The following is a 21,703-nucleotide window of genomic DNA, read 5'->3' on the forward strand; positions in this document are numbered from 1 at the left end:
AGTTTGGCAGTGTTGGTAGCTATCGTTACCTGAAAAAGTCACAGTATGCTATTTTGTGATTGGGAGCAGGGAGAAGTCAGGTTTCTAAAATGATAATCGAAAGGTGAGTGATGTTTACATTCTTTCTTTAGCTGTCATCTGCTTTTTAAATTTTTCAGGCCTGCTTAAGAGTTAAAGGCAAAGAGTTTAAATAGGTGTTTTCCAGTTGACATGTTAGCATACAACCCAATGACTTCTTTGGCAGGTCTTAGTAAACTGAGCAAAGTCTGATTGAGGGTGCTTGCTGTCTTATTTCCTTCCTTATTGACTTCTCTTTCTTCATTCCAATAAGTTTATTCTTTTGAAAGTTAACCATAGTCATGTTATTATTTGTCAGTGAGTGAATAAGGGATTCTACCTTCCCAGTCTCTCTTCCCAGGCCTCTTCTTTCTCATCTTTTCCTTAACTTTTCTCCCTCCTTTTTCCCCAACCCCTGACAGCAGACTTAGGAATTTGAATATGAGCCAAATAATTTAAAAAATAACAACAGGATATTTCTACATCTCTATGAATGAACATGACTCTGTGTGGTTACTGCAGCTGCAGGTATGTATTTATATCTACATTAATTATTGCATCATGAACTTCATGAAACCAAGCCTCCAAATTAATCTCCACCTCCTTCTCTGGCATTCAGGATATAAACTCACCAGAAACATTCCAAATGCAGAAGTGGTTCTCATCTTTTTTTGCAGCTTAAGATCTGCCTTTGTATTTGAAGAGATCTAAACTAGATCAACTTCTTTCACAGGATCAACTAAACAGGTTGTACATTTTTATTATTAATATCAATACTTAGATTTTAGATATATAAAATATAGAATGCAAATTATATACTACAAAGCTGTTAAAAATAAAATATACAAAGACAAAAGTCTTCATTGATACTTTAATTAATGATGTAAAGCATTTAAAACCTTTTAAAATCATTTGTTGTTAAAAATAATATTTTACATTTATGTAGTATTTTGTTGCATATTGCTTTAGTGTAAAATTACAGTAGCATTGCTATCTTAAAAGCGCTGAATGCTGGACATGTTCTCCATTTTACCAATGAGAAAATAAAGCAAGCAGGGTAGAAGGAGGTAGAATAGAGATTGACTTTTAGTTTTGTGTTCCTGTGATAAGGGGTCTTGCAAATAGGGGCTTTACTTTCATGTAAGAAACTTCAGATAAATATGACAGAAATCCAAAGTCCTTGGTAAATAATTAATATGTAGGTCATTGACATATATTGCCTTTTGAATCTGTGAATCCTTACTTAGTAGAAACTAGAGAGCTCCTTGATCTAATAATTGAACTTAACAAATATTTCTGAACATCTGCTTTGTGTCATAGTGCTGGAGACTGGGATAGAAAGATGTACAAAAGTCACTTTGCCCTCATACAGGTAAATCTAAGAGAGTAGGGACTATGAGAACCCTATGTATCTGTATCCACCGTAGTATTCTAGCACTGACTACACGGCCTAGGAACAGGGTAAGCATTCACACAGGGAGTATTTGCTGGATAAAAGGCAGGTTGGAAGATGCAGGAGGGGAGTATGCAGAAAGGAAGGAAGAAAGAGAGGAAGGAGAGAGGGAAGGAAAAACACTTTCTGAGTTTAATTGAATTTATAAATCATATTTTTAACAATTTTTATTGATGTTTATTTCTGAACAACGGACCTACATACTCAGGATACAAAATTGACAATTTCTAACTGAAATAGATCTTTTGAGAAAATGAGAATCACATAGGAAGTAAATCCATACATTGTAATATGAGACAATTTACCAAAAGGAATAGAATGAGAAAAGATATTTTATTACATGCCACCTACTTTGCCTCTCAGACCAAAATTGACTATGAAGGGGTAGCTGGAAGTCAGCCAACTACTTAATGATAAATCTACCACTCCCAGCTGACTATAAGCCAATTCTTACAAACTTGGCTGAACACCAAGAAAGTAATTCACATGAGTAAGCAAACCAATAGGCAGGACAAGTCTTGGTGCATTTTATACACATTTCTTCTAGTGAAAGATCTGTTTTTTGAGACTAAGGAGAAGGCTTGGGGAACAAGTGATTTATTGATAAGGCTAATTTGCATTTTGGAAATAGAAATCTCATATTTTGGTGACATTACATCTGATATGATGTAGAGGAAGGTTTTTTAAAAGTTGAGATTGTCCTAAGGGCTGAGGCAATTTGTGTGTGTAGAACTTATCAGGCAGGTTTTTGGGCAAACATGAACAGGAGGACAATCTAGAAAGGCTAATGTCAGGAAAGACAAAATGTGTTGGGAAGCTATGTCAGAAACTTGAAATAAGCTAAGTTTGGCAGTTGAAAAAACAAGATACTAAAGGAATTTGAAAGCTAATGAAAGAAAGTATGCCTAATTAAAAATTCTGTTAGTACCCTTGAAGATGAAATAGATTGTCATGGGATCAGGAGATGAATTAGGAAATGATAACCATCTTGCTTAACCTTATCATTTTTTAGCCAAGCCATTCAGTGGTAGTATCCACTACCTTATTGATCAAATGGGGAAAAAAGTAATTTTAAAGGTCACAGAGGAATCCTTTATACTCTCAAGATTCCATTTCTTTGATATAACCATTACAGTGTCATTAATTTCATCTTCTTTTCTTTTAAATACATTCACCAAGCATTTGGTTTATTTTTTAAAAATGATACATGTTCAGGAAATAAAAAATCTCTGACTTAGATACCCAGCAATAATAATCAAATGTAATGATCTTTATTGTTATTTGATGTATACATAATTGGATAATTTGCTAAAATATCGTAATTCTGGACCTCTTTGTCTTTTTATATGCCCTAGCAATTTTGAAAGAAATTGAAGGCTCTGTGGTTTTTATTTATCACAGAATAAATATAATTGAGTATATCCACATTTTTATTTAGTTTTAAGAATTTTACTTCATAATCACTTGTGCTTTCCTATCATTTTATGTGTTAGACATCTTTCTAATACAGTTAAAACCTCTCTATATACCGAAACTATTTAATACTCAACTTTACTATGTTTTTGCCCCGTATGTGCAACAACTAAGAAGTGCTAGAGATGTCGGAGGGTCCCGTTATATACACAGTTGTTAATGGTGAAATATTGTTAAGTACGTACAAAGAATAAAGCAGAGTTTTTTTTTCAGTGTACCACAATGAATTCTGAACTCGACTATTATGAAAACTTTGAAGAAGTCCATGGGATTCTAATGTATAAAGAGTTTGTCAAATATTGGGATAATGTGGAAGCATTCCAGGCAAGACCAGATGATCTTGTCATTGCCACCTACCCTAAATCTGGTAAATCTCTTTGTTGTTCTTTTTTCACCTAAATATAATAAACACACTGTAAATGGTAAATATTAAGGTGTTCGTGTTGTACACACTCATTCTCTATATTAAGAACAGATGTGGTAGTTTTGATATGGACATAGAAAAGGTAGCTCTATTCCATGACCACAATTTTTACCTATAACTTGAATAGCACATTGACAAATGGATGTTGTTGAGCACAGTTAGAAACTTACATAATATATACTAATGAACCTGTATTCATCCCATAATAAAAATTTAAAACTACCAACTATTTACCTTATGTCATTAATGTTGTTGTATATACGGAGTATGACCACCACTTTTTACAGATACTCTAAAACTCTCTTTCAGCTCACCAGCTCTTTAAGTCTATCTACAAAACTCCAGTTTTAAGCATAGTTCTGGAGTTTTACAACTATAGACTTTTAGAAATTAGACTAGTCCGAATTCATATTTCTTCATCTGGTTGTTCCATTTACCACTTAAAAATAAAGCCAAACACACTAAGTATGCCCGTGGTTATATTGACCCTAAATCTGCTTCTTTATTTTCTTCCCTATTGGAATAAATGGCAGCACAATACCAGTCATCTGAAGAGGAAACCCGTGAGCTATTCCAGTTTCAATCCCTCTGGCTTATTCATCTGGCATTTGGAATCAGTCAAAATGTTTTTGTCATTTAGTCTGGTAGATAGGTCTCACAGTCGGCCTCTTAACAGGTCTCTTGTCTCCCTTTCTATCGATCCCTCCTCCACTACTGTGTTTATTCTGGCACTAGAGAAATTGTTCTAAAACACAATCCTGATAATCTTGCTCTTCTGCTTAATATAATATATGTCAGTACCTTTCCGTGATTTTTATAAAAATAACACGGACTCTTTAGTATGAACTACAAGGCTTGCTATCTGCTTGCCTGAGCCCCAACTCCTCTCTTCAGGTAGACCCTTTGATTTCGGTCTTATAGTCTATTTCCAATTATCTTCCTAACCACTATACCATTCTTAAGTACCAACTTTAGATTAAAAAGAGAGACTGGGCTTCTGCCTGGTAGAACTTTTTTTTTACCTCCCCCAAGTGGTGAATTTATGCCAGTAATTCTTAAGGCTAAGCTGAAGGATCACATCCTCTCAAAGGCATTTCTTGTCAAAATATCATGTCAGCAGCAACAACAGTAGCAGCAGAACACTGTGTTATAGATTTCTTCTTTGCAATTATTTAAATCCCTGTGCCATATTATACAATAGTATCTTAATAAAAACAAAATTTATTGTAGCTATTGAACAATGTCACTGACTTCAAAAGGCCTTTAGCTCCCTAAGGACAGGAACCAGATTTATCCTTTGCTAAGTTTTCTGACCTAGGACCCAACGTGAGACATAATATACCATCGGTAGAGTTTTTGATGGGAAGCATGCTTATTCAAGTCTTCTTACTTTTTAGATGTAAAAATTAAAGTCCAAAACTGTTATCAGTTTGCACAATGTCATAATTCATCACGAACAAATTTGGACACAGGTCTCAGGTGTGCTTTACTATAACATTTATCTTTATCTCTTGAGGTTATTTTTGTGTCCTAAACATAAAATATTATACAAAATATTTCCTGAGTCTGTGGCTATTCAGACACCTTTTAAATAGTATTGCATTGGTACCTTCCAACTTTTTCCATCCATAAATCCAGCACTAATGTCATCAACTCTACATGGTCAGCAGGAGACTCAGGTTTATTTAATTTTTACAGGTACAACCTGGGTTAGTGAAATTGTGTATATGATCTATAAAGAGGGTGATGTGGAAAAGTGCAAAGAAGACGTAATTTTTAATCGAATACCTTTCCTGGAATGCAGAAAAGAAAACTTCGTGAATGGTAACGTTCAAGTTGATTTTAAAAACTATTTGCACATATTCTAAGATGTGTATGTATATAGTACAAGCAACGAGATTATAAGCAAGAATTGCAATTAGTATCAGGTCTTCTACATAAGACAGCATATAAATTTAAATTTAAATTTAAATTTAAATCTTGACAGGCTTTGCAGTATAGCATGTGTACAGCAAGTGTTTGGAATAGAGTGAATAAGGACAATTCTTATATGCCTTCAGCAGAGTTTAGTAGTATGTAAACATTTATTTTTCTGTGGACTAAATGAGATATTTTAAATACTGAGAAAAATACCCATAAATTTTTCAATGATATATGCAAAAGTATATTTACCACCGATTCTTTTAATATTGTGGAAAATTGGAAACAACCTAAATGCTAGTCAACAAAAGAATAGTTAAAGGTTGTATAATAACACTATAAAATCATTAAAATTTTTTGGAAGTTTCTTGAAATTGCAGTTTAAATATAATATTTTGAGAGAAAAAGACAATTAGAAGCTATCAAAATGTTCATCTGTGTGCATGGTATTGGGATGGCTATAAATTTGAGAATATAAGTAGATTTATATAGAAGGTTGCTTGCCAAAATATTAATGATTTCTCTCAGGTGATGAAATTTTATTTCATTTTATGTTTTTCTATGTAATTTTCTCTATCTATATTTCTTTCTTTCATGGTAAGTATTATTATGAACACAATATAGAATCTTTTTTAATTTTTAATTTTTGTGAATATATATTAGATGTAAATATTAATGGGGTGCATGAGATGTTTTGATATAGGCATGCAATGCATAATAATTACACCACAGAAAATGCAGTGTCCATTCCCTCAAGAATTTATACTTCGTGTTACATACAATCTAATTACAATATAGAATCTTAGAGTTACTTCTATTTTATAAATATCTATATAAATCCACATAAATAGTTATAATTTTTGAAGTTGCCTAACCTTTACTTTTTTAAAAATCAGGAGTAAAACAATTAGATGAGATGAATTCTCCTAGAATTGTGAAGACTCATTTGCCACCTGAACTTCTTCCTGCCTCATTTTGGGAAAAGAATTGTAAGGTAACCAGAGTCAAGTGTTCTCAAAACTTCATCCAACTCCAAGAAATGATAGAATGATCTCATCAGTTATACACGTTTGTTTATTTATTCTTTCATTGAATCTATAGACATTTAACAAAGGTGGAATAAATACAGTCATTGTCAGAGAGCCTATATTTTAATTCCAACTCTGTCTTTTGCCAGATGTGGTTCTAAAAAGTCCAGTTAGACTCCCTAAGCCTAAGTTTTTATATCTGTAGAAGAAAGATAATAACAACATCTTTTTCATGGAATTGTTATAAGGATTACATGATAATGCTTATAAAGTGCTTCACATAATTCCTAGCATATTGTAAACAATAAATGGTAGCTACTTTTGTATTTGTTGTTATTACTAATTGTATTGAATCTCCTCCCTTTGCAAAATACTGTGCTTGGTGTTGTTAGGCATACAAATGAACCACAAAAAGGATAGGTCAGATAACTGTCATATAATAACTATGTATTGAGTGCCTATTATGTGTTAGGGACATAACAGTAAGACACATGCAAGCTTGTCTTCATGGACACATAGTCCATTTGAGAAAAAGGACAGGTTAACAGACAAGACAAAAAGTATCATAGGTCAAGTAAGAGAGAGAATTCTAACTCAGACACTGGGGGTAGGCAAGGCATCCAGGAGCAACATATCAGCTGATATTTGAATGATGTATAGGAGTGATGACAATTCAGGGATGATCTGAGGGGGCATCTGAAATCAGTTCAGTTTAGCTGGAAGATTAAGTGTACATATTGGCTAAATAAGTAAAGGGAGATTAGCTAGGAATGGATTATAAGAAATACTGAAAGTCAAGTTAAGATGTTTGGACTCTGCCATTTTAATAGTAATGTGGAGTAATAGACATATTAAGCTGATGGTTTACACTATCAGTTTTGCTCTTTAAAAATAATATTATACGTGACCTCAAAATACGGGGAAAACATGAAGTCTGAGACCACCAATTCTGTTCTTCAAGACCTTTCCCTCACCAGTGCTGTTCTTCAAGATCTTATAGTATTATTTGCAGTCATCACTAACAAAAAGGGGATATATCCCAGTCATTAAATACTTCCATTTTGTAATCTGTTACATGGCATATTTGACATTTCCTGGAGATCTCCAGACAAAAATCAAAGATTGTCAGGTTAGTTTGTTTTTATCATTAGCAATCCTAGATAGACCATATATGTCCTGCTGAAGTCATTCCATGCATAAGGGCTGTCTCATTAACAAAGACCAGTTATGTACTTTCCAGGAGATGTGTCATTATTATTTTTTAAGAGATTTGACCAAGACACTTTTTTCCTTTGGAGGATAGTGGTGGACTTGCTGTTAACTCCTTACTTCTCAAATGGAGTACATACATTTATAATAGTCCAAGCCTTCACAAAGCTGCTTATTTTTCAGAGTTTATCAAAAACTAGGAGATAGTTGGAGGGATTCATGTTTGGAGTATTTCCAGGGTGATTTACAGAGAAACAACAACAACAAAAAAATAAAACAAATAGATAGAGGATATTTGTAAATATCCTTTATGCAAATAGATGCAGGATATTTGGAATGATTGAGTAGAAACTGTAAGTGATAAAGAGAAGAAAGTGAAAAAAAGTAACAGGCTAGTAGATAATATAAATAACTGAGGCCAGTGGATTTGAGCCATTGGTGTGATTGTAGGAGAGGTATGTGGAATAACTGATGGGGAAGAAGGAAGAAGCGGGATTTCTTGGAAGAAAAGATTATGGCTCAGGATAATTCTTCAAAAGTGAAACCTTTATGGTGAAGGCAAGATTCAGTATTTGGTTACAAAAGTGGTTACAAAAGTCTGAAGTAACAGAAGTAATGATCAATGACTACATGAACTTAGAGAATCAAGTAGATCACACATACCAACAATAAAATTACACAGAATGTTAAAAGAATTTGAATGGAGAGTGAAACCATGAGGCAGGTGTTCAAATCTTCAGTTAAAGCAAGGGAATGACCACAAGCTTAGAAATGGCATCAGATAGGAGAGGTATAAATTAGTTAGTTAAGTATCATAGGAATAGCATAAGGGTCTTTTTTTATTATACTTCAAGTTTTATGGTACGTGTGCACAATGTGCAGGTTTGTTACATACGTATCCATGTGCCATGTTAGTGTGCTGGACCTATTAACTTGTCATTTACATTAGGTATATCTCCTAATGCTATCCCTCCCCGCTCCCCCACCCCACAACAGGCCCTGGTGTGTGATGTTCCCCTTCTTGTGTCCAAGTGTTCTCATTGTTCAATTCCCACCTATGAGTGAGAACATGCGGTGTTTGGTTTTTTGTCCTTGAGATAGTTTGCTGAGAATGATGGTTTCCAGTTTCATCCATGTCCCTACAAAGGACATGAACTCATTCTTTTTTATGGCTGCATAGTATTCCATGGTGTATATGTGCCACATTTTCTTAATCCAGTCTATCATTGATGGACATTTGGGTTGGTTCCAAGTCTTTGCTATTGTGAATAGTGACGCAATAAACATACCTGTGCATGTGTCTTTATAGCAGCATGGTTTATAATCCTTTGGGTATATACCCAGTAATGGGATGGCTGGGTCAAATGATATTTCTAGTTCTAGATCCCTGAGGAATCGCCACACTGACTTCTACAATGGTTGAACTAGTTTACAGTCCCACCAACAGTGTAAAAGAGTTCCTATTTCTCCACATCCTCTCCAGCACCTGTTGTTTCCTGACTTTTTAATGATCGCCATTGTAACTGGTGTGAGATGGTATCTCATTGCAGTTTTGATTTGGATTTCTCTGATGCCCAGTGATGCTGAGCATTTTTTCATGTGCCTTTTGGCTGCATAAATGTCTTCTCTTGAGAAGTGTCTGTTAATATCCTTCACCCACTTTCTGATGGGGTTGTTTGTTTTTTTCTTGTAAATTTGTTTGAGTTTTTTGTAGATTCTGGATATTAGCCCTTTGTCAGATGAGTAGATTGCAAAAATTTTCTGCCATTCTGTAGGTTGCCTGTTCACTCTGATGGTAGTTTCTTTTTCTGTGCAGAAGCTCTTTAGTTTAATTAGATCCCATTTGTCAATTTTGGCTTTGCAAGGACTTCATGTCTAAAACACCAAAAGCAATGGCAACAAAAAGAATAAGGGTCTTTAAAATGCAGAATTTTTAAGATAGATTACAATCACAAGTGAATCATTGGGAAACTGGTAACTTTGACTAAGAGAGTTGCAGTGCAAGTCATATCTTCAGGAAAGAGCTAGATTTCTCTTGAGGACAGAAAAATGAGCGTGTACAGTAAGAACTTTGGGATATTGAATAAGATCTGCCAAAATAAAGAATATAAACTAATAGAAGTTTAGGGAAAGAGAGGTCACTCTTTTTTTCTATCTGGGAAAATAAAAAGCCTCATGGAGGACCTGAAGGCAAGCTATAAAATATGGATAGCATTTTGAGAAACAGAAAACATTCAAGAAAGAGAGACTAGAAAAAAGAAGACAAGGGGTGAAAATTCTGAAGTAAATTAATGCATACAGTGGCAAAGGGTTCCATTCAGCTAATAGATGAAAAGAACTAGGAAGAGTTATAAGTAAGATTGGAAAAGTTCAATATGGCTGATGATGGATTTTATATGAAAAATGTTCACTTTTATTCTGCAGTTTTTAGAGGCTTTTACAAGAGGGCTATAAAATGAGAGCTATACATCTAAGAATAAGCTAGATTTCTACAAAATTGTTAGAAAATGTCATCAGTAAGACAATTTAGTAGCTTTAGTCGTATTCTATAAACAGTGGATACTCAACGGCATCCTTTCATTACATTGCTTAGGTGCCTGAGGGCCTAAGTAGAAGCCCATAAGGATACTGGACTTTACTTTCACAGATCTTTTCATGTAACATTGAGTATCAGACCTAGAGTAGGCCACAGATGATCTAACACAAATCATTTGTTTAGTAAAGAAAACATTTAGGTCAAAAATTATTGGTACTGTTTATTCTTCATGCCAAAACTATAAACTAAAACCACAGTTTTCTGAAAACTAATTAATTGGTATTTCTTCTGCATGTAAAATGGAAACTAACAAGGTGTTGGCAGAGATTATATTTTCAATGAGATCAATGTGCATCTAAACAGAACCTCATAAACATGTTTTTTTCCTGTAATATTGAAAGTGGAGACCTCAGAACTATTTTTTTAATTATGTAGAGTGATGGTGTAGTATAAAGACCAGAGCACTGTATAGTTGACTGAATGATATGCCAAATGGTTTACTCTCATTGATTTACTCTCAATGCTATATTACTACTAAATTTCAGCTTAATCTCTTCACTAATACATTGAGACTAATAAATAATGTAACTGGCTTAATTTATACTGATAAAATTTACAATACTCAAATGAGGTATTATGTGTGAAAATGGCATAATAATGTTATTCTGTTTGTAGTGAGAACAAACAGAACAACACTACAAAAACCACAGTCACCTCAGGTTATTGAAGACGTCTTTATAAATAATTGTACATGTTTTATGTATTTTGTAAAATTAATATGTATTATGTTTATATTTGAAAACATAAATCCTTTTTTAAAAAATCTTGATGAGACTGTTTGAAAAAAATGTTAAGTGGTTTAATATACAATTTCATCCTCTTAGGTAATCTATGTTTGCCGGAATGCAAAGGATGTGGCTGTTTCCTTTTATTATTTCTTTCTAATGGTGGCTGGTCATCCAAATCCTGGATCCTTTCCAGAGTTTGTGGAGAAATTCATGCAAGGAGAGGGTAGGAGCAGCTTCTTTACACTTAATTTTTCTCAAGGTGATATAAGACAAATGCCATCTCCAAGTAAAAGTTTTTATCTGTTCTGGTATGCTTTCTTCCCTGATTCATAGTTAAAACACAGAAATTCTAAAGGCGCCTGGAGGTTTAGAGCAAGCATACTGTGTCCAGATGTAGATGGCAAATTGCAGAATCTGAGCACTCTGGTCCAACACCTAAAAATAAATATATAGAAGTATGTCTGGGGGCTGGGGGTAGTAATTTTACTCTCCAAGATTGAGACTCAGTGTCTGATTTTCTGCCTTGTCTCTTTTTAGTAGAAAACAATGTTTTACACCTAATTATTACAACTCTATTGAACAACGGGTTGGGGAGAGATTAAAGGAGAGAGAATGTTCACTTATTTCCAATAAAATTGCCAGGTTCTATATGAATATGGATTTCGCAAAGAAGTTTAACTATCTACAAAACTCTTCCTCATTCTACCTAGAGTGCAATCTGAATATTTTAACCAGATTTCTCAAATTTGTTGAGAGTTACTTGAGCAGATATTCTGGAAAATTTTTCGTTTTTATTAAACACTTTGACTAAAGTGTTTAGATTTGAGGAAGAAAGGGTGCAGGATAGTCTAGTATTCACTAAAGAAGGCCATTCTGATCATGTAGTAACAATCATAAAGAAAAATAATAATGTGTTTTCATGTCCACTGATGATAATATTGACTCAAGGCAAGTAGAGTATATGTGCTTTGTGTTTGTTGCTACATTTTAGGAAAATTTTTGCTAAAGCATAATGAGTAAAATATATACCTTAAGATCGTCAAGACCTCCACTGTAGGGCAGAGAAATATAATTTTGTATCACTACAAAGGGAGAAATAAGGTCACTATAAATTTCACTGTATAACATTTTCCGTAAAGAAAAATTCCCTAATGGAGTCGAAGAACAGAGGAGGTATACAATGACTTCAGGCAAAGCAGAACCTTTTGACTCACACAACATTATATTATTTTGTCAGCTTTATATTTTATGAAACATTTTTAGTATGAGTGAGGGAAGAGAAAGAAAAAGGAAGAGACAGCATTTGGTTATATTACATCATTTCTAAAATCTAATTTCCTGGAGTGAGAATGACACTAAGGATACCTAGGAGAACACTCCTTCCCATGTAAACTAATAGTGTAATAAATACTCATATAGTTACTAGTTTTAGTTGCCAAATCTAGTTTGTAAATGGTAAATTTGAGACCAGAACTATATTCTTCTGATTATCAGACCACTGATAGTTTCACTAGGTCAACTCCCTCCACTAACAATTTGATTTTACACACACACACACACACACACACACACACACACCAGTTTCAACAATTTTCTCATAAGCTTTAAATCAAATTGATGAGAGAACTTTCCCTGTTTTTCTGTCATAAACTATGTTATATGATGAAATTCACACTATTTTGACATACATAGATTATCTAACACACTTTGCCTCTCTTGCTCAGAGAACTTTGCTTAAGATATACAGCTGATCTATTCTAATTTCATGATCATCTATTTATATTTATTTGTTGCTATTATTGCTTGAACACTAGTTTTCAAGCAGTTTTAGAGATGATACCATTTTTACACTGTTTTTCTCTCTAATTTTAGTTCCTTACGGTTCCTGGTATAAACATGTAAAATCTTGGTGGGAAAAGGGAAAGAGTCCACGTGTGTTATTTCTTTTCTATGAAGACCTGAAAGAGGTAAGGAACTGGGAACACATAAGCAACTTGGTAATTTCTAAGATGTTAAAATACTCTGGATACAAAAATATTCCTTTAAATAAATGATGACAGCCATCTCATAAATTTTTAAAAGGAAAGGACCAAAATAACACAGATACTTTAGCATAGATTTGAAGCTAGCAAATAAAAATATTCTGAAAATAAATACATTTTAAACCAGAAGTCTCAAAAATTTCAAAGAAAAAATTTGAAAGAACTTGACTTCATGTAACAATAACACACGCACACAGACACACACACACAGACACACACATTCACACACAAGGAATCAACATGGGCAAGCAATTAACTGGTCTTCAAATGTGGAGACGTTGCAATTGTTAGATGGGTCCTATAAAATAACCATGCTTAATATGTTTAAATAAATAAAAGATGAAATTTTTAAAAATACAACGAAACAAAAGCTATTAAAATTGACAGCAGATTTGAAAAAAATAGCCAAATAGAATTTCTAAAAATAATTAAAAAATAAATATGAAAAATTAAGAGATGGGTTCAATAATAGATTAGACATGGCTACATAGTGAATTATTGAAGTAAAAGATGGAGCTAAGGAAATTCTATAGAATGTAGCATAGTGAGATGAATAGGCTATTTGATGAAAAGTAATGGTTCTTACTAAGTATTAGCATTTAAAAAATAAAAATGTTTTTAGTATATAAGATATAGTGATAATGTCTCACATATATCAACTCAAACTTCCAGAAGAAGAGTGTAAAGAGAATGCTAAAATATCAATACACAAAATTTTTATGGCCTTAAAATTTTCTCATAATCTAATTTTTCCTCAGCTTTATTGTTAGTGTAATTCAAAATAAAAATCACTATGAGATACCTGTTTTATACCCACTACACAGATAACAATTTAAATGTCTGACAATAACAAATATTAGAATGTGAATCAGTGAAAAGTAACACACTGTTGATCATAGTGTAGAAAGATACAAACACTGGAAACAACTTGTCATTATCTAGCAAAGGCAAACATGCACATAATTTAAGACCCTGAAATTCTACTCTTAGACATATACTCTAGAAAAACTCTGGCTTGTGTACATTAGGTTAGAAATTCAATAATTTTCATAGTAGCATTCTTAATAACTGCAAAAATTGAAAACAACCCAGATATACATATACCAAAGAATCCATATATAATGTATTTTATTGTATTACAATTAGATATTATACTATAATGAAAGGAAATACACTTTAAAAACACACATCAGTTAGGTAAAATCAAACTATACGTTGTCCAGAGATTCATACCTAAGTTTGAAAACTATAAAGTAGAGCAGATAATAATTTGAAATTAGCAGTTTTTTTCCTTTTCTTTTCTTTCTTTCTTCTTTTTTTCCTTTTTTTTTTTTGATTGTTTTGTTTTTGTAGGATGGGAAGAGAGGTGAACGGAACTCAAAAGAAAAAAAAAAAACTAAGAAAACTGTGAATGTTCTATTCCATAAGTTAAGTAGTAGGTAATAGGTGCTGCATATAGTTTTCCTCCTTAAATGAGATATATACATATAGCTCATAATTTTTAAAACATAGTAAACATAATCAGTTTCTTTATTAAGAGGTGATAAATTTCCTCTATTTTCTTATCCTTTGCTATCACCAAAAAAGCAATGGATATCCATGTCTTATTCATATATTTGAGTAAACATTAAAATCCTTTATGGTATTTCAGTAATTTTAGAGTTGTTTTTGGTGAACAATTATTTGAAATAAAATCATAAATAATATTTTATAAATTAAATTAGGTATTTATAGAATTTAACACTAGATCAAATTTGAATAAGAAAAGCAGTCATGATCTACAGTTTATTATATTATCCAATACTGTGTTCTGTAATTAGACTATGAATGACAGTGAATTTGAAGTACACAAACAAAATTAGTTACTCCAACTGTCTTCCTCCACTTCAAATTGTCCATGTCTACTTACTCCCGATTTTGGCCAATAATAGCCATGTTTAGGTTTCCTCTATATTTGAATTAATAAGGCTAAGAATATACAAATTAATTTTTATTTGTTTCTACAATGTAACCAGTAGAAAGAAAACAAGACATTATCACTATATATATATATACACACATATCTGCACATATAAAATAAAATTTTGTGTATATATTATATATACACACATACATGTGAGATGCCTATTTTACACCCATATATACACATAATCTTTTTTCTTGCGTCTTGAAACATCATCTTTTTTCAATTTTAATTTTTAATTTTTATGGGTACATAGTAGGTGTGTATATTTATGGGGTACATGACATATTTTTATATAGGCCACCATCTGTAATAATCACATCAGGGTAAATGAGGTATTCATCGCCTAAAGCATTTATCATTTCTTCGTGTTACAAACATTCCAATGATAGTTTTTAATTATTTTAAAATGTACAATAAATTATTGTCGACTGTAGTCACCATGATATGCTATCAAATACTAAATCATTCTATCTAGCTCTATTTTTGTAATTATTAACAATCCCCACTTCTCTTTTGAGTAAGATAGACAAGTAAATAAAACATTACAAAAATACACATGTGGCAAATTAGATTTATTTAAACAATTATGGGAGCAAAACAGGGTCATCTACCCAAAATTAGAATAGCCAAGGATATTATCCCAAATAAATTGGCAGATAAGCTGAAATCGAAAAGGCAAACTACAATTTATTGAGCAGAGAATTTAGAAACAGCATTTGACTGGCATAGAGAGAAATGTGCACTTGAATACACGTTGGGGTTAGTATTGCAAATAGTTGCACTGAGTGATATAGCTGAATAATGGCGTATATTATAGTAGTGGCACAGATATGGGGATGTTTGTAGCTATGGTGTATAGAGAACTGATGCTGCATTGTGAGTATTTGACCTTTTACACCTTTTCTTAATCTTTCTTGTTTCTTTGTTTCTCACTAATTGCACCAATAAATTAGGAGAAAAATGAAAATTGCCTGTATATTTTTATCCGCCAAACTTGATTTTTCACAGGGGACTTTAGGTTTTGAGTATGATGTTTGTTTTCATAGATAACATCTATTAAGTGTGTTTATGCATCAAGGACTACAATAAGCATTCACAAACATCTCATTTAGTTTTTTGAATAATCTTAAAGTATCTTTTATAAACATTTTATGGATGAGGAAAATTATACCTAAAACAGCTTTTATAAAATTCCCCCAAAAGTGTTTTTTTTTTTCTCATTAGAAATCTAATTCTAATATCAGTAGGAGAAGAGAGAAAGGTTTGTTTTTTCTCTTTCGTTTAGATAGTGATTTATTCAGTTTTAGCAATTTTAGCAATTTAGTTCTCAAAACATTTTCTCTCCCTAGGATATCAGAAAAGAGGTGATAAAATTGATACATTTCCTGGAGAGGAAGCCATCAGAGGAGCTTGTGGACAAGATTATACATCATACTTCGTTCCAGGAGATGAAGAACAATCCATCCACAAATTACACAACACTGCCAGACGAAATTATGAACCAGAAAGTGTCGCCCTTCATGAGAAAGGGTGAGAAAAATGTGGTTTGCCTCGATACTAGAGGAAGTCACAAGGTGACATGGTTATAGGCAAAAATCTAGTGAGGTATTTTAATGCCTGTGAACCCAGCTTAAGTTTTCTTCATCAGTCTCTCATATTTAAATACACTCTTTAAGTTACACTTCTATTATATTGCAATTACCTGTTGATTACTTAGTATATGCATCATATTATGTTAAAATAACTAGCAGACATCTCAATCTCAGCATTGGAAATAATATCTCACCCTACTAGCTGTAATTTACCAAGCCTATGTGCCTCAGTGTTACAACATACATCATATAGTTCCTTTAAGTTCTAACCAGAAATTCCGCCGAAAGATTTTATTCCTGTCTCTTTTTGAGTTGAAGAAATAAGTTTAGATTAGTTCATCAACTTTTTTTTTAACAAGTAGCAAACACCTTTCAAGCGTAAATGGCAAAAAATAGAAATTCAAATATAGCTCTGTTTAGCAAAAAATATCAACATATAAGAAGAAAAAAATTCTATTTGGGGGGAGACACAGCCTGATGAGATATAGCCAGTTAACAAATTTAAAGGCATGTGAGATATTCAGATATTCAGAGCACTGGGACACCAGTCTATTTATATGTGAGGAAGCAGAAACAAACAGAATAGAATCAAATCTTGCTCTTTGAACCATACTGTCAGTGAGAGAGTCAGGGAATTTGTAAAATAACAAATCTGGCACTGGGGAAAAAAACAAAACAGAACAGGGATCCACTGAAAAGAGATTCAGTTCTCAAACTATATTTTAATTATGTACTCTTTTGATTATATGTTTCCTTTTTCAAAATTCCACATGTAAATATTACAGAGGACTTAAAACAGTTGTCTTACTTGCAAATGGTGACTTGCTGCTGTACCCTCAGAACCTATCTGATTTTTTTAGGACACACATTTTCTGTCTTCTGGTTTTTGGGTTATTTCAGTAGGAAAGTTTAGAGCTCCTTGAGCAAGAGGGCAAGTGAACTCTTGAATAGTTTAAAAAAGAAGGTGGGCCGGGCTTGGTGGCTCACACCTGTAATCTCAGCACTTTGGGAGGCCGAGATGGGCGGATCATGAGGTCAGGAGATCGAGACCATCCTGGCTAACACGGTGAAACCCCGTCTCTACTAAAAATACAAAAAATTAGCCGGGCGTGGTGGCGAGCACCTGTAGTCCCAGCTACTCGGGAGGTTGAGGCAGGAGAATGGTGTGAACCTGGGAGGTGGAGCTTGCAGTGAGCCGAGATAGCTGCACTGAACTCCAGCCTGGGCCACAGAGCGAGACTCTGTCTCAAAAAAAAAAAAAAAAAAAGAAGAAAAAAAAAAAGAGAAGATGAATTCCTTCTGCAAGGTGAGTGTTGGAAGTATGTTGGAAAGCAAAATAGGAAAAGCCTGCTGGACTATTGTAATTACCCAGATGAGAAACACTCTCCGGTTGGCAGTAGCAGAAGTGTTTAAGAGGCAGTAGATATAAAGAAAGCCTGAATATAAATAATGAATAGATGTGTGGTTAAGAGAATAACGTCCAGGCTTATGTGTAGATATCTGGTGTTGACACTACACAGGTCATTAAAATGTAAATGGAGAAAACACAATATGCTAAGGAATAAAATGAATTTATGTTTGAACTAATTGAATTTGAAAATTTGGACATTTTTCAGGTGGCAAAGTCATGTAGGCAGTTGTATATAAAGCATAAGTCTGGATTTCAGTGCTATCAGCATTAAGATGATATTTAACACCTTGAGAGTGGGTAAAACATGGATCTTGTCCTGGGAGCCCCAACAACTGAGATGAAACTTGAGAAGAAAAATAAAGTAAACGGCCTAAGAAGAAAGAATCAGAGAATTAAATGTGTTGTTTTTTAAACCAATTAGGACAAATCCATCTTTGTAAGCCCAAAAAAGTATATCATTAATGGGATACATTTGATTCCTAAAATTGAGAATTACAAGTATAATATTTGATTAGGTGTTAATGAAAGTGATGAAATTAGCAAACCTAATGATTCTTTTTTGAAGACTTAATATTTATTGCACTTTCTTTTTTGTTACAGGAATTATAGGAGACTGGAAAAATCACTTTACAGTAGCCCTGAATGAAAAATTTGATAAACATTATGAGCAGCAAATGAAGGAATCTACACTGAAGTTTCGAACTGAGATCTAAGAAGGGCTTTCTTTACTTAACATATCTGATATTAAAGATTTCTTTTCATTATTCTCCACTTTTTCTTATTTTAGATTGCTAGAAAAGACATAATCATGGATTATGTTGACATTTTCTTTTTAAATTTTTGTTTAACATTTTTTTTTTTTTTGAGACAGAGTCTCACTCTGTTGCCTAGGCTGGAGGACAGTGTCACAGTCATGGCTGATTGCAGCCTTGACCTCCTTGACTCAAGTGATCCTCCCACCTCAGCCTCCCAAGTAGCTAGGACTACAACCATGTGCAACCATGCTTGGCTAATTTTTTTTATGTTGTTTTGTAGAGATGAGGTCTTACTATATTGTCCAGGCTGGTCTTGAATTCCTGGGCTCAAGCCTCCCAAGTAGCTGCAACAACAGGCACACACCACCATGATCAACTAATCTTATTTTTATTTTTTATATAGACAGGGGCTTGCTATAGTGTCCAGGCTGGTCTGAAACCCTTGAGCTCAAGTGATCTCCCCACACCAGCCTCCCGAAATACTGGGATTACAGGCATGAGCCACCATGCCTGGCCCAGGTAACATGTTTATTGAGCTGTACATATATATGAGAAATAAGAAACTTTTTTTTTCCTACTATCATCTCTTAAATTTTGTTTTCTTTTTCTTTTGCTTCCTCTTCTTCTTTTCTATTTTTTATAAATATCATGCACAACTATAACCTATGGGAATGATGTAGTAACACAGATTATTCATCTTATTAAAGTTGTATTAAAAATAAACATGCGGCCGGGCGCGGTGGCTCAGGCTTGTAATCCCAGCACTTTGGGAGGCCGAGGCGGGCGGATCACGAGGTCAGGAGATCGAGACCACGGTGAAACCCCGTCTCTAGTAAAAATACAAAAAATTAGCCGGGGGTGGTGGCGAGCGCCTGTAGTCCCAGCTACTCGGAGAGGCTGAGGCAGGAGAATGGCGTGAACCCAGGAGGCGGAGCTTGCAGTGAGCCGAGATCGCGCCACTGCACTCCAGCCTGGACGACAGAGCGAGACTCTGTCTCAAAAAAAAAAAAAAAAAAAAAAACATGCATTTCAAATTATTTTTGCGATTGATTTTCCATTTAGTAGGACATTAGTACATAATAAAAATGGTGCATGATCTTTGAAGACTCTAGAAGAAAGAATGAAATAATATATAAATAGGGGGCATAACTATAGCTATGATTTCCTGATTTCCTTCCTTATTTTCTTTTACTTTCTTTTTTGTTTTTTTTTCGAGACGGAGTCTCACTTTGTCTCCCAGGCTGGAGTGCAGTGGCACGATCTCTGCTCACTGCAAGCTCCACCTCCCAGGTTCATGCCATTCTCCTGCCTCAGCCTTCCGAGTAGCTGGGACTACAGGCAGCCGCCACCACGCCCAGCTAATTTTTTGTATTTTTGGTATAGACAGGGTTTCACCGTGTTAGCCAGGATGGTCTCGATCTCCTGACCTTGTGATCCACCTGCCTCGGCCTCCCAAAGTGCTGGGATTACAGGTGTGAGCCACCGCGCCTGGCCCATTTTCTTTTACTTTCTACAAAATGAGTTAATTTTAAATTTACCTTAGTCTAACTGCAGTTTTTCAACATAACACAACTGATTTCCAAACATCCAAAAATAATTCCAATGAGTGTTATTTATCTTCAGCTAGTTTGAAATATTTGTGCTTTAGGGTTCCTTCTGTCCTATATGCAATCCAACAAATGTAAATGTTGTAAAATAAGTTTTAAAGAATAAGATATTTGGCAGTAAAATATAACAAAAACAGAAGAAAAAAGAATTAAAAATTTTTATTGTTTTTTATTTAAAACATCTTCTATTTTTAAAATTGTATTCTTTTTCTGTACTATGTCTAGTCAATGCTTCCTTTCACTAACACAGAGGAGACACAAGATCATTAAATATTTACCTTGGGTCTTCAGTGGAACCCTTATCTAGACTACAATAGATTAAAAGGCCAAATCTGGGGAGAAATCCAGATGATTTATTTTCTTACTTTTTGGAGAAAAGTCCATGGATTTGTGAGCACCCTGCTCAATAGTTATAGTTTTTCAGAATCAAAGCTTTTTTTTTTAATGTTTAACATAGTTATTCATTAAACAAAAATTGGAGAGTCTTGGAAAATATGAAGATATTGTTGAGGACAGTGTTTACCAGGGGAATCAGAATCAATCCCTGAAAACAACAATTTTTATACATTTTTTATGTGCCCATTTAGTCATAATTTTTAAAATTTCACGTTATAATATCCAATAACTTTTTTAGCATGCATCTTGTAAGACTCATAGTTGATGTTGCCCACATTATAATTGATGTAAGTAAGCAATAATAAACCTATGTATCTTTCTGACATCAGTCCTTAGTGGAACAACATACTCCAGTTTAGCCTGAATAAAATTTGGACCAATTACATCTTTCCAAAGCTTGCCCAGAAACTTCTGTATCTTCTTTGGAGAAGTAATAGGGCTGGGATCTAGCTTCAATTTCACATAGAAACTTCAACCCCTTTAGATTCTTGGCATCTTCCTGCAGCTGGGCTTACAGTCCACATGGACTGGAGACAATGAAAACCTTGGACGGCATTATGTGGTAAAATACATGGGGGTGGCCAATGTGGCTTTGGTTCTGTGCTTCCAAGAAAGCTACAGAATTTTTTACCTCATTGCTTAATATTTCCTAATAATTATATCTCTAGAACAATGCCTTCAGGCCCAGATAAATTCACAGAAATACTTTTTAAAAGTTTGTTGACTGACTGATTAATACCATGTGTTATTATTTGAATGTGTTCCCCAAAAGTTTATGTATTGAAAACTCAATTAATCTGCCCTCATAAATGGATTAATTAAGAGCTCTGCACTCATGAATGGATTGGTGTCACTATCCCAGGAGTGAATTCATGATTGCCAGAGAGACTTTGTTACAAAAGTGAGTCCTCTCTGGCTCCTATTGTCTCACATGTGATGCCTTTTATGTTATGTTGCAGCAGAAAGGCCCTCACCAGTTGCCAGTGGCATGCTCTTGGACTTTTCAGTTTCCCAAACTGAGCCTAACAAACTTCTGGATTTTATAA

The 21,703-nt window shown here is 33.8% G+C and overlaps 1 protein-coding gene across 1 annotated transcript; it reads left to right on the forward strand.

Annotated features, from left to right (window-relative positions):
- Positions 1-707: 707 nt before the first annotated feature.
- Positions 708-19,379, forward strand: SULT1E1 (sulfotransferase family 1E member 1). Its single transcript, XM_032164388.2, has 8 exons — positions 708-804; positions 3,197-3,350; positions 5,106-5,231; positions 6,224-6,321; positions 10,985-11,111; positions 12,761-12,855; positions 16,246-16,426; positions 18,500-19,379. Exons 2-8 carry the CDS (start codon positions 3,206-3,208, stop codon positions 18,610-18,612), a joined length of 885 nt encoding a protein of 294 aa, XP_032020279.1. The 5' UTR covers positions 708-804; positions 3,197-3,205; the 3' UTR covers positions 18,613-19,379.
- The last annotated feature ends 2,324 nt before the right edge of the window (positions 19,380-21,703 follow it).

This window comes from Hylobates moloch, unplaced genomic scaffold (assembly GCF_009828535.3).
Source record: "Hylobates moloch isolate HMO894 unplaced genomic scaffold, HMol_V3 SCAFFOLD_2, whole genome shotgun sequence".
In the NCBI taxonomy this organism is placed as follows: Eukaryota; Metazoa; Chordata; class Mammalia; order Primates; family Hylobatidae; genus Hylobates; species Hylobates moloch.

Bases quoted from the DNA above. Each gene is read 5' to 3' on its own strand.
- SULT1E1 (XM_032164388.2), top strand. From the start codon at position 3,206: ATGAATTCTGAACTCGACTATTATGAAAACTTTGAAGAAGTCCATGGG. The intron at 11,112-12,760 runs GTAGGAGCAGCT...CTCTAATTTTAG, and splicing joins GAAATTCATGCAAGGAGAGG to TTCCTTACGGTTCCTGGTAT. The intron at 16,427-18,499 runs GTGAGAAAAATG...TTTTTGTTACAG, and splicing joins GTCGCCCTTCATGAGAAAGG to GAATTATAGGAGACTGGAAA.